Source organism: Homalodisca vitripennis, chromosome 5 (genome assembly GCF_021130785.1).
Source record: "Homalodisca vitripennis isolate AUS2020 chromosome 5, UT_GWSS_2.1, whole genome shotgun sequence".
NCBI lineage: Eukaryota > Metazoa > Arthropoda > Insecta > Hemiptera > Cicadellidae > Homalodisca > Homalodisca vitripennis.
In genome coordinates this window covers 171,660,414-171,673,222 of record NC_060211.1, presented here as the reverse complement: position 1 = coordinate 171,673,222, position 12,809 = coordinate 171,660,414, and the positions used below count along the sequence as shown (strand labels likewise).

Below are 12,809 nucleotides of genomic sequence, written 5' to 3'. Positions count from 1 at the left end.
TTTTGTATACTTCATACAACTGAGAACAGAATCTCAAATTTTTGGCAATAAAGGTTTATTGTTATTAACAAGTTCAAATGCATTTCTAATTAGGCTTCTGAGTTTCATCAAGATTTTGTGGTTTTGGAGCATACACAGACTCCTTTATAATACCCCACAGTGAAAAATCACCTGGGGTCAGGTCTGGCGAGCACACAGGCCAATTGATTGTACTACGGCGACCAATCCATTCATTAAATGTTTTACTTAAAAAATCTTGAACTTAGATACCGAAACACGCATTTTGTTGTCAGACGAGCAAATGAATATTGAAAACAGGATTGTTTCTGAGCTCGGGAGCTACTACTTCTTGCAGCAACCGTAAGTAACTTTCTGAGTTAACATTTCCTTGAAGAAAATAAGAACCAATCAGTGCAGTACTCGAATTACCTTCCCACCAGGCACATTGATTTCTGCTTGGATTACGTTATAAGGATTTACATCCGACCAGTACACGCAGTTATGCCGATTAACATGTCCATTTAGTTTGAGACATTCCTCATCAAACCACAAAATTGATCGCAAGAAATTTGGATCAGCTTCTGAGCGGATAATTATTGTCTCACAGAATTCCAATCGCCTATCAGAATCATCCTTGTGAAGTGCTTGGAGTAAAAATGATGTATGGCTTAAATTTTAATTGCTTTAACGTTCTTTGCACGCTTTTTCTTGATATTTCTAGTTCAGCAGATGCTTTACCGGTTGTTGAGCAGATGCTTGGAGTTGATTTACCGGGACTGGCTACAAAAGCTTGAGCAACTGTCTGCAGGTTTTCTTTGTTGCAAATTGATCTTGGACGACCACACTTTGGGGCATTTAAACCGCTTCCTGTGTTTTCATATTTCTTATTTAACTTCTGCATATACTGTTGAGTGGGTATCGCGACACCTGGATATTTACCACTAAATTCTTCAATAGCAGTATTTTTATTATGCTTCCACCATAACTGAAGGATGTAAACCCGTTATTGGGTTGTAAACATTTTTTAAACACACACAAACAAATAACAGATACAAAGAGCGTCACTTAACACTAGCCACTGGAACAGGCAACAATAAACTTACTCCGTGTTGCTGCCAACTTAACATTGTTACCAACCTATCGAAACAAAATATCCCAATTTATGGGGAAACTGACATATGCACCACCCTTTATATTTATTACAGATTATCAAAAAAGTATTCCAAAAAACAAATTCAGTTAGATATGTTGTAAGGCTGGAAAAAAATTCTTAACCTCTTTTTATGCTAAACATATATCTAAATATAAATATTAATATTGAAGTAAAGTAGATGTATAACGAGAGATACTGACTGCAAGAAGACTGGAGACTGAGACTGCTAGCAGGTCGGTGGCTGACAGTGGCTGTTGTCGGACTGCTGCCACTCGCTGACGCCTGCTTGCTCTTGCAGTCACCAGTACAATCTGCAAACACAAAAATAACCTCAATCACAACCTATTCCTTTACATATTCAACGATCATTATATTAACCCTTTAAGCTCGAAAGATCAGCAGCACTAGCCACACCAAGGTTGCAGTTAGTTTTGCCGTAGTTTGTTGGCCTTGCAACTCATATGGCCAGTACAGATGGCCGCACTACCTACATTGACAGCTCGGCAGCCATATTTGTTGTTTGCCTCCCCAGATCGGAATTATTTTTCAATTTCCTCCTCGTTATTTGCATAGTAATTTAAAATGTTTAAAAAAAAATGAAAAGTCATTTAAAAATTATTTAAAAAAATTTATAAATTTATAATTATATATATAAATATAAATATATAAAAAATAAATAATTTATATATATATTTATTTATTATTTATTTTAAAAAGGTACGTAACATTTTAAAATTTATTTCCTGTCAGACGCGCTGAAGGAAAGCGACAAGCGGTTCTTTAGAAGAGACCTGAAGAACTGTCTACAAGATCGACCCTTTTATACTTTAAATTAATTTTTTGACTGTTGCAATTCTTGACGCCTTAACTTTAAGATCTTTTAAATGTCTTATTAATGTGACACTGTACTTATCTTGATGATAATGTAATAAAGATATTTTGACTTTGACTTTCAATCTTTCTAATAAAAAAATAAACATACATTTGTGAATTTAACTCCTATACGTATATTGTTAACAAAGATATATAATAACACACTGTTATAAAGTAAGCATTTACAGCTTAGTCATACTCAGACATAAACTATTTTACATATTTCTCAGTTTACAGTTTTTTACAGAATAAAACTTTTAAACAAAAACACCTATGTGTAGTCAAGAATAGTTAGCACACGTCTTCTAGTAAAACTTTCTAGGTTTCTATCCCTTCTATCACTTCAGTGTATAGACCCACTACTCGTCAATCTTCTTATTTGCACAGTCAATGTTAAGAAAAGAATTATAGGCTAATTTAAAATTTAGTGCTTTACCTAAAAATTACTTTAAAATAAAGCTGCTCGATAGGTTTCAGCACTCACCATTCATTATAAAACAAAGAGAATATTAGAAAATAACTGCCATGTTTAGTGGCCAGTGGTGCTGGCCTTACGAGCTATGAATGTATTATATCTTGGCCAGTACAGCTGGACATAAGAGCTGAGATAACATTACAGCAAAAATTAATCAGTATTTCCGACAAAATGGCCAGTAGAAGAACTGGCCACACAAGCTCCAAGGACAAATCATCAATACTGCCTTTGAGTGCATAGAGTTAATGCATTTTTGTTATTATTTTAATGATCAAATACTTTTTTTTTTATTTAAAAAAAGGAGAGGCCGATCCCCTTTTAAGCCTTATTCTGTCCGTCCACATGGGCCACTGGCCTGTGCGAGGATCTTATCAAACAGAATAAGGGGGAGAGTCGATACAGTACAAGGTCGATGGTACTGATAAAAAGTGCAACGGTCCACAGACAGGATTTGAACCTGCGCTATCTCTAACTCAGACTCACAGTCCAACAACTTAAACCACTCGGCCATCGGCACTCCCTTAGATGCCATAAAGACATCTTCCAGTTGGACACAACTAAAAAGTGTTTGAATGACATTCACTAGTTCCTGATTCATTTCTTCTGTCCATATCAATCAGTAGAGACACATAGAGAGAACTATCTCCAAGTTAAGCTTTATTAGTTCCGAGGTTTAGAAAATTAATGTATGGTAACATAATACTTTGTCAATTTTATGCTACAATAAATTTGGTTCTTTTTATATACAATTACATACAAAAAAACCCCATAAATTTACAAAACTGGATAGGTAAAGGTTAATGTAAAACGTAATAAGGTTAAGATTGAGCAAAACCTAGAATTCACAAAAAAGAAAGTCAATTGTATTAACCAATAATCAAACTAGTGTAAATTTTAGGTATTATACCAATACTTAGAACATCAAGATTACGGCAACAACTAAATGAAGATTTTATTATATTTACTATGTTACAATTTATTAAGAAAAACTTTACATGCAGTAAAAGAAAATATATTTCCACTTTTCATTCACTACTGTCACTTACTTTTAGTTTTTCCTCTGGTGAAAAACTTTCTAATTCTTTCAAAGGGCGTTGCTCTTTTCATGTTCTCCTTTAAGGACTGCTGAATTTTCTCATACTCTTCTCTCATTTCATTCAGTTGTTTCTGAAACGAATTTAATAAATCAGGCTTAAAATAAAATTACTAACTAGATTATATACACATGCAAGTAGTTAATAAATATAGCAGCTAATCTTATAATATAAACTGTTTAATTAAACAATAGTTCACATTAAATATTACAGGGAAGCTCACCAATGCAGATAAAATGTATAATTTTCACATTTTAGGGGGGGGAGAGGGAAGATTCAAATTAGAAATTACCTCCACTGAAAACTTTGGAACTTGGCTCCTAAAAGTGTCTAGAGTGTATACAACACCACCTCTGTAAAATACTAATCTTTTGAACCTCTAAACTGGTTATTAGGATTACTTAGGTCTTCCTAAACCAATGCACCAGAAACTTCTAGAACTCAAAGATGTAAATGTACTGATCAACATTTATATTCCTGATCTCAGATTCTGAGAAATCTTCCCAAGAATACAAGTATCTGGTTCCACAGGGCCTCTTGAAGCCTTTGCCCTTGTCTATTGAATTTAACAGCTTGTGAGAGTTACCAGAATCTAGAATTTTGGCCTCTTAAAATTTCCAGTCTTTGGTAGTCTAGAACAAGGGGAGATCCTTGTCTTTTCTCAAATTTTGAATATCAATCTTGGAAGCTTCTGGAATTTTGAAGATTTCTCCTTCTGGAGTATTCAGATCATGGGAGTTTCTTAGAATATTGGCCTTTGAGTTATTTTGGCCATTAGTACCAATTGTCCTCTTGCACCTCCCGGTCTCTATGAGCCCTCTGCCTCTGATAGTTCATAACATTCACGAGCTTCTGATGTCCATGGGTTCTTGACAACAAAAAGTAATCAGCTATTAGATTTAAACAAACTGGATGTTTCAGGTATTGGAAGCTCCCAGGCTTGCAGCCTCTAGAACCTCTCAGCTAATCAAGAGTCACAGTCTCTGTGACTTCTTCTCTCTAGGAGTTCCTGGCCTCGGAGAATTCCACATCTCTGGTAGTTCTAGGCCACTGGAAGGTCATGGGATTCTTGCCTTTAGAAACTCCTAAACTCTGACATCTGGAAAATTGCTACTTTTAGAGGGTTCCATAATCTAAGAGGTATCAACTTCTGGGTGCTCCTAGCCTCTGGTACGTCTATGCCAATTGAAACTGTTGTCCTTCCACTCAGTCTTTCCCATTTCTCTAAACTTTCCACTAAATCTAAAACTCCTGCATTCCTGGATTTCCTGGCCATGAGGCTTGTGTATAAAATGATTTAATCTCTAGAGCTCCTCTTGGTTGTGAAAGTTTCAAAACATTAATTGGAAAACACTTATTCCATAAGATACGTTTGAAATTTTGATTACTACTCATGCATTGATGAGACTGGGAAAACAACACGCGTACATTTTTGGGAAAATACTTTTTGCTACTTTGACATACCAAATTATGTAAAAGTTCACAAATTTATAGAACATCAATGGTAGTGTCATGGAACATAGTTATGCCCAGGGGTTATGCACACGAGGCTCCACCCTATTTGGTCTAATTGGGACCAACAAGAATTTTACAATGCCATTTACTTGCAGAATACTCGTGCAAGCTGATAGGCTATACTGAAAAGAAATATGTATCTGTTTCAGAGAAAATCTCTACCTCCAAGGAGAGAGATATTGGTAGAGTTAGAAGACAAAGTACATGAAGATCACACTCAACTAGACTCAGATCACTCCCAACCACAAAACAAAATAGGTTTTAGAAAACTATTTTTGACTCTAGGGCACTACCCCTTTTGGGTTGATTGGCCCCACCAAAAAATCTGACCTTATAAGTAAATGAATTATACAGTGTCTATGCTATTATGAAGTATTACTGTTGTTTTCTTAAATACGTTGCAATAGGTGGATTAGAATTCCACGAATATGGGTTTAACACTGAGATAAGATGAACAAATTTGTTAGAGGGGGCTAATCAGATGTTGAGTAATAAAAACAACTGGACAGTCTATTGTTTACTACAGAGTGTGAAGAATGTGGCTTATCACTGACTACATAGTACTCTTGACCTTCAACTTGACCTCACTTCCTATCTTAGTAATAACTCGGATATGACGATTCTATGTTGGAGAATCAAAGCTAGAACAGAATTAGTAACTAAATTATAAACCCTGAGTTGAAAATAAAACACTTATTTCTCTTTCTGCAACTTTGAAGGGAATTAGATGGGTTCTAATTTTATTGTAAAATGTCTAGTCTTAAGCAAATTCACAGCTCATTCAATTAAGAAAAACGATTTAAATGTGGAAGAATCATTACTGTAGCTAAATGGTAAGGAAGAGAAAATGTTGCAAAATATATGAGGGGGGGGGGGAGCTAAATCATACAGGTGATAAATAAATTTATTTATTTTTGGAAGATATACCAGGGAATAGTCTTTCAGATATATAATTAAATTTGGTAAGAAGGATTCTAGATTTTTTTATTCCAGACGATAGAATTTTCACAAGGAATGTCAGTCATTAATATATTCAATACAAAATACCTAAAATTTAAAAAAATATGCACTAATGGTGGATATAAAATCTGCACTATACAGTTGGGTTAAACTTGATGAAATTAAGATAATTTATGATCCATTTTGCAGCATAAATGATTTGTTAAGAGAAGTCTGTAACATAATCTTGTTGGATCATTAAGCATCTATGAAGGTAACTTGAAAATGCTGCATGATCTTTGTACAACAACAGATACATTCTCTCTATAAGGTCAATACACAGGTGTAAAAAAAGTCCCGCACGGGCTTGATAATTCCCAAACGATTACAGGTACAGCAATAAATCTTGGTATATCATTACTGTAACTATAAATATACTTTTTAAAGTAACTACCGTTTTTTTGTCATGTCAAGGGGATGGCCCACAAGGAGTCAGAAGGAACCTTAAAAACTATTTCTTAAGTCCAGTTTGTCTTACACAACTTGAGCCAAGACAAGAATATTATGCCACTTAGATAGGACCTACATTGTAAATGTTTCAAATTTTAAACCAGTGTAATGTTTTAAAGAGTGAACCCTTTGAGGTCGAATTTGCAGCATTGTACAATACTAATAAAGACCTTTAATTTGATTTACTACCCGACCTATGCTCTCATTTAAGATTTTTCTTCTGACTCCTTGCGGGCCATCCCCCTACATGACAAAAATATGGTAGTTACTTCAAAAAGTATATTTATAGGTGCAGTAATGATGTACCAAGTTTTATTGCTTTATCTGTAATCGTTCAGAAGTTACCAAGCCAGTACGGGACTTTTTTTACACCCTGTACATCTCAAAGATTTATAGGAATACCAGAAGGACAGAAAGGAAGAAATTGAGGTAGGATTGAAGCCAAACTACGCACATCAGCATGAACAGCGATAGAAGACATGTGGCCAACATCTGTAAAATTCTTTTTAGAATGCTCTGAGACTTAAAAATAGTCTAATAAAGAGGAATTTTGGTGGGAACGAGTTGGAAATCCTGATAAGAAATGTTCACAGGTGATTCAACATATATACACATAATCTTGGCTTAAAACTCATCTGACACTGACTTGAAAAGCATTGAAAAGGATCTGAAATGAAACTCTAAGAAAGAAACTGTTCAGCTTCACCACATACTCTTTAAGAATCTCCACAGATCAAGTCTGTAAAAAAGGAGATTATAACTGTGCAATCTCCGGTAAAGTGCTAACACTGTTATATGAATTTTCTCTAGAACACACACAAATAACTGGCTTGTTTGAGTGGTAAGGTTGGCAAGAGTCACCTGTTTGTCCTTGAAGGACTGCTGGACGTCGTGCCGGTTTTGCCAACTCTCCACCAGTTTCTCCACCTCGGCAATGGTGAACACGTTGTTCTTGAAAGTCGTTGATGATCTCTGCCAACTCGTCCTGGGCACTCATGACTGATGACTTCCCGCTGTTGCTGCTGTGGCTGCTGTTGCGGTGGCGGTTCTCATTGCCTGCAGTCACAGAGTAAGATGTCACGTCGTGTTGTTCGTACATGTACAATAATAATAATAATAAATTTGTTTTATTTGTCGTAAAACATGTTACCTTCATTGACAAAGTCTAATTCAGAATCAGAAACATCTTTATTAAAAATTTACACATGGTGTACATGAATGGTGTCAACAATATAAACATAATATATATTTTTAAATACGTAAGTGGGTTAAATATGTTATAAAGTCTACAATAAATCCATAAAAAATTATAAATAATAAAACAATATTAATGTTGAAGAATTTAGATAAGTATAAAATAAGTGGTAACATAAATACACACAATCTTTATCTATTATGAATTTCAAAAAATTCAGAGAATTAATATAATGGTAAGTTGGTTAAGAAATTTCGCAATTTTAATATGAAAAATTTTTAGTCTCTTCCGTTAATTTTAAGTAATTTGGAAGTATATTACAGTATGTTAAACCCATATATTTTGGCATTTTACAATAGAATTGCAAATTATGATCTATAACCTTCAGACTAAATAGCATTGTCTCTAAATAATACTGAATAAGTATAATACAAAAATATTATGTATGTAAAAATATAAGACATTAATTGTCCAGTTGAGAATAACACTGATTATATCATGAGTTTGTCTTGAAACAATCATTAAAAGTCTATTTTGTTAATTGAATAAAACTCATCAATATTATAGACAGGGTTTTGTAACAACCATTCATAAAGTTTATTTTTATAAATTTTAGGAGAGTATTTTTCAATCAGATGTTTCAATTTGTTATGCACTTTTAAGCCAACTACAACATGACTATTGAAAGATTTACTCAGTCGACAATAGTCAATTAAAATGTTATTTCTGTTTCTTGTATTGTAATTATATGTTTGTGTTTGGTTTATTAAGTCCTCGTGATTTAAAATGTAAAACAGATAAGTCAAACAAATATAAATTAACTATTGCTAGAGTTTCTCTTATATCCAACCCCCTCTATCCTTATAACCAACCCCTCCAAATGTTTTTCTGACTACAGCCTTGAAGACAGGAGATTGATCAAGCACTAACCTTGACAGGAGAGGATGTCCTCTGTACTGTGGAGGTAGAGGTCATTTAAGTCTGATGATGGACAGTTGTGGTACTCGTGGTGGGGCAGGTTCAGGTTCATCTTCCGCCTCAACTTGTTGGCAGAACCAACTCCACTGCTACTGGCTGAAAGGTAAATGACATCTCTTAACATACAATTATGTAACGATTATTAGCCAAACTACGCACACATACAAACAACCTAACAGGTTGGGTGGTTTGTTATTGTGGTGTGTTGGTGAGCTCTAAAACATAGGCAACTTTTTTATGTATGACAGTAAAACATACACTGCTTCAAAAAATATGTATTCACATTTTGATATTATTCCAGAAATCATTTAGTCGTCTACTTGTATTTTTTGGAAGTTTAAGCATTTTATATTCATTATGATCACTGTAAACTATTTATATAATCACTATTACTACCAATACATACATTGACTGAAATCGGGCTCTAGCCCCCTCCCCAAAATTTTGAAAGACAGATATTACAATTTATTTCACCCATTACTTTGTTAAAAGTTTGTTATTGACGACAGATGGTTTGAAAATATAACAGGATTTCGGACATTTGCCATCGTTATAGGTTAGAAAAGGTATAACGCAACATTTCAAGGATTGGAATATATCCTCTTCGTCAGGTGGGGAGGGTATTAGTACATACAAAAATAAAGAACAAAAAGAAGGAAAAGAAAAGGGTTCAAACATAACAGAAGCTGCTTGGAGTCCAGTCCAGGTGTTGTCACTGCACATGATGTAAGTCCCGAGCACAAGTCTACCGTACCCTTTTCTTTCCCTTCTTTTCTTTTTTTGTTCTTTATTTTTGTATGTATTAATACCTCTCACACCTGACGAAGAGGATAGATTACAATCCTCGAAACGTTGTGTTATACCTTTTGTAACATATAACGATGGCAAATGTTCAAAATCTTGTCATCTTGTTCATCCAGTAGTTTGCTACGATAAATTTACAAGGACTTAGGGCTCAACAATTTCCCGAGAGAAGAGTCCCAAGCCCTTGATTTTGGAGGATATTTTATACCTCCTAAACCACCCAGTGTATCAATCCCCTCAGAAATAATTTTTCTACAGACCTCACTGTACTATTATACCATTAGACCTTGTAAATTTATGGACTGCTATTCAATTATAAGTGGATTATCATTACTTTAGTGTTATAGTTATATCATAAATTAATTTCAAATGTTGCTTCAGTAGGCAAAAAAATGAACTTCAAAAACATTTAACATTACACACATCATTTAACCCTGGTTTCAAAATAACTAGGTAAAAATAAACCGAATCAATAAAATAGAATGGCTAGAGAACTTGCGGTGAAGTATGGTAAACTAAATCAGTTATTGATCTATATACTTCATTAAGATTTGTACACTGAGTATTAAAAACCAATTAAAATCTTTAAACTGAGTTAACAGAACAAAATAAGATCTATAAATTGGGTGAAATCCCTTGGCAAGTATAGTCATTGAACAGTAGCATAGCCAGAAATTTCGTTCGGGGGGGGGGGGGGGGTCCGACACCGGGGGACGTTTTGTGTGTTATTTGCCAATGAATTCACTGGTAAAAGGTAAATACCAAAAATATGGAGCTTTAGTAACTACGCCTTATAGAAAGTGGAAAGATGTAATAGGCAAATTTAAACTCTCACAGCAACTCTAGTACCACAAATTTTCTTGTATAGCTACAGAAACTTTACGAAGTTCGATTCTGGCCGAGTAGAAGGCACCAAAGTGATGTTGGATTCACTGGATAAGAAAGAAAAAGAACAAAACAGAGCTTCACTCAAGCGTATAATTGACTCAAATATATTTTGTGAAGAAAATGAAATACCCCTTCGGGGATATTGGGCCACTGACGGCCGAAAACCCTTTAGAAAAGAAGGGCGATTTTCGAGCGTTGCTCGGGTACAGATCAAACTAACGGTCGGAAAAATGCACCGGAAAAACTCTACTGATTAGAAGTTCGGGCACTTTGGATTTCATTGATTGAGGTATTTATGAATGATTTATAATGACGATTTTTTGTATCATTACACTATAGACGAGCATATAATTATCGGAAAAAATCACTTTCGGTCGGAAATAAAATACACCTGAAAACCTCTAATGATTAGAACTTCAACTACTTCGGACTTCGGTTATTGAGGTAAACGTGGTGTTTTTGATTGAGTTAGGACGACGATTTTTTGTTATCATTAAACTGTACTCGACTACCTATATAATTATCGAGAAAAAATCACTTCCGGTCGGTAAATACCGAAGAAAAGCTCTCTACTGATTCGTTTTGACGATTTTGGATTTCACTGGTTGAGTGGTTGAGGTAAAAGTAGTACTTATAATTATAATAGGACATTGATTTTAGAGATTAATTCAACGCCGACTAATAAATATATAATTATTGAGAAAAAAAAAATCACTTCTGATCGGAATATACTAAGGAAAATGAAATAATACCTCAGTCAGTGAAATCCAAAGTAGTCGGAACTTCTTATCAGTAGAATTTTCCGGTGTATTAGCGATTTTTTTAAATTTTCTTTGATAATTATATAGGTATTAGTCGGCGTTCAATTGATACCTAAAATCAATGTTCTAACATAATTCTAAGTACCACTTTTATCTCAACGACTCAACCAGTGAAATCCAAAATCGTCAAAATCTGAATCAGTAGAGCTTTTCCTCGGTATATTCTGACCGGAGGTAATAATAATACTTTTTATTGTGTCATAACAATTATAAAAATTGTATACAATCGTCAAATTAAATTATTTAGAAATATGTATATCTATTTTAAATTGCCCCCATTCACACCCGTTCATACACAGTCCACACTCATTCCTAAGACTCATACATACTTACAGCCATACGTTTAAAACTCTTCTAAAATTTTACCACCAGAAATAGAGGATGATCGAATTACTTTAAATTTCATCCCAGCGGCTCATCATAACTCTTCCACAGAATAAAACACCCTCGACACCAAAAAGTGTCTCAATCAAGCTTTAAATTTTGTTGGTTCATTCAAATTTTTGATTTCATCAGGGAGTTTGTTGATCAACTTTAACACCAACCTCGAATGGCAAACGTTTGAATGCGGCTGTTCTGTGCGGATGTAACCGAAGGTTGTCCCTGCCTCTTGTCCCGTATTGATGGATGTCCCTGCCCCAGACCAACTCGCACTTAAATCGGCAGTACAGGGCGACATCGAGGATGTAGAGACAGGGCAAAGTTAGCAATCCCAGCTCCCTAAAGGCATCTCTGCATTGAATTTCGGGATTTCAATTTTGAAATGATGCGGACAGCTTTCTTTTGACTTCTAAAATACTCGCTCAAATTTGTATTTAGAACAGCTGCCCCATAGCCTCAACTCGTACGTTAGATGGGGGTGTACAAGGCCGAAGTAGGCCATTTTTAGTACATCCCGGGAGCAAAATTTTGAAAGGTTCCGTATAGCATAAATACCTGAAGAAACCTTTGAGCAGGTACTTTCAATGTGATTGTCTCAAGTCAGACTTCGATCAAGGTACATTCCAAGGAACTAGGTGGAATCAGTTTCCTCTATGAGGACATCGTCCGCCATCACAGCAGCGCGATCCTCAATCTCTCTTTACCGCAAACAGAAATTTAGTGCATTCAATTTGGGGTTATTGGTCCTCAGATTTAATAAAACAAAACTGAATACATGAATTCAGTTCTAAAAAGAAAATGATTTCTAATTCATGTTTTGTTGGAGCTTTAATGCAGCGTCAACATACTGGACCATTTTCCCTCTCAGGATCGATGAGTTCAGCCTGCTGACGTACACAAGGAACAAGACTGGTCCAAGTATAGATCCCTGTGGGACTCCATAGGAAAAAAAAGTCGCTAATTTAAAGTGATTTAATTGTTTTTTTCTCGATAATTATATATTGTATTAGTCGGCGTTGAATTAATACCTAAAATCACCGTCCTAACATAATCCTAAGTACCACTTTTACCTCAACCACTCAACCAATGAAATCCAAAATCGTCAAAACTTGAATCTGTAGAGAGCTTTTCTTCGGTATTTACTGACCGGAAGTGATTTTTTTCTCGATAATTATATAGGTAC

The 12,809-nt window shown here is 34.9% G+C and overlaps 1 protein-coding gene across 1 annotated transcript in view; it reads right to left on the bottom strand.

Annotated features, from left to right (window-relative positions):
• Window positions 1-12,809, bottom strand: part of LOC124363718 (phosphoinositide 3-kinase adapter protein 1-like) — a gene marked incomplete at its 5' end in the record, with an annotated part of 29,552 nt that overhangs the window by 1,705 nt on the left and 15,038 nt on the right. Inside the window, 5 exon segments of the mRNA XM_046818980.1 lie at window positions 1,354-1,464; window positions 3,548-3,668; window positions 7,421-7,516; window positions 7,518-7,615; window positions 8,685-8,828. Of these exon segments, the coding sequence (XP_046674936.1) occupies window positions 1,354-1,464; window positions 3,548-3,668; window positions 7,421-7,516; window positions 7,518-7,615; window positions 8,685-8,828 (570 nt within the window).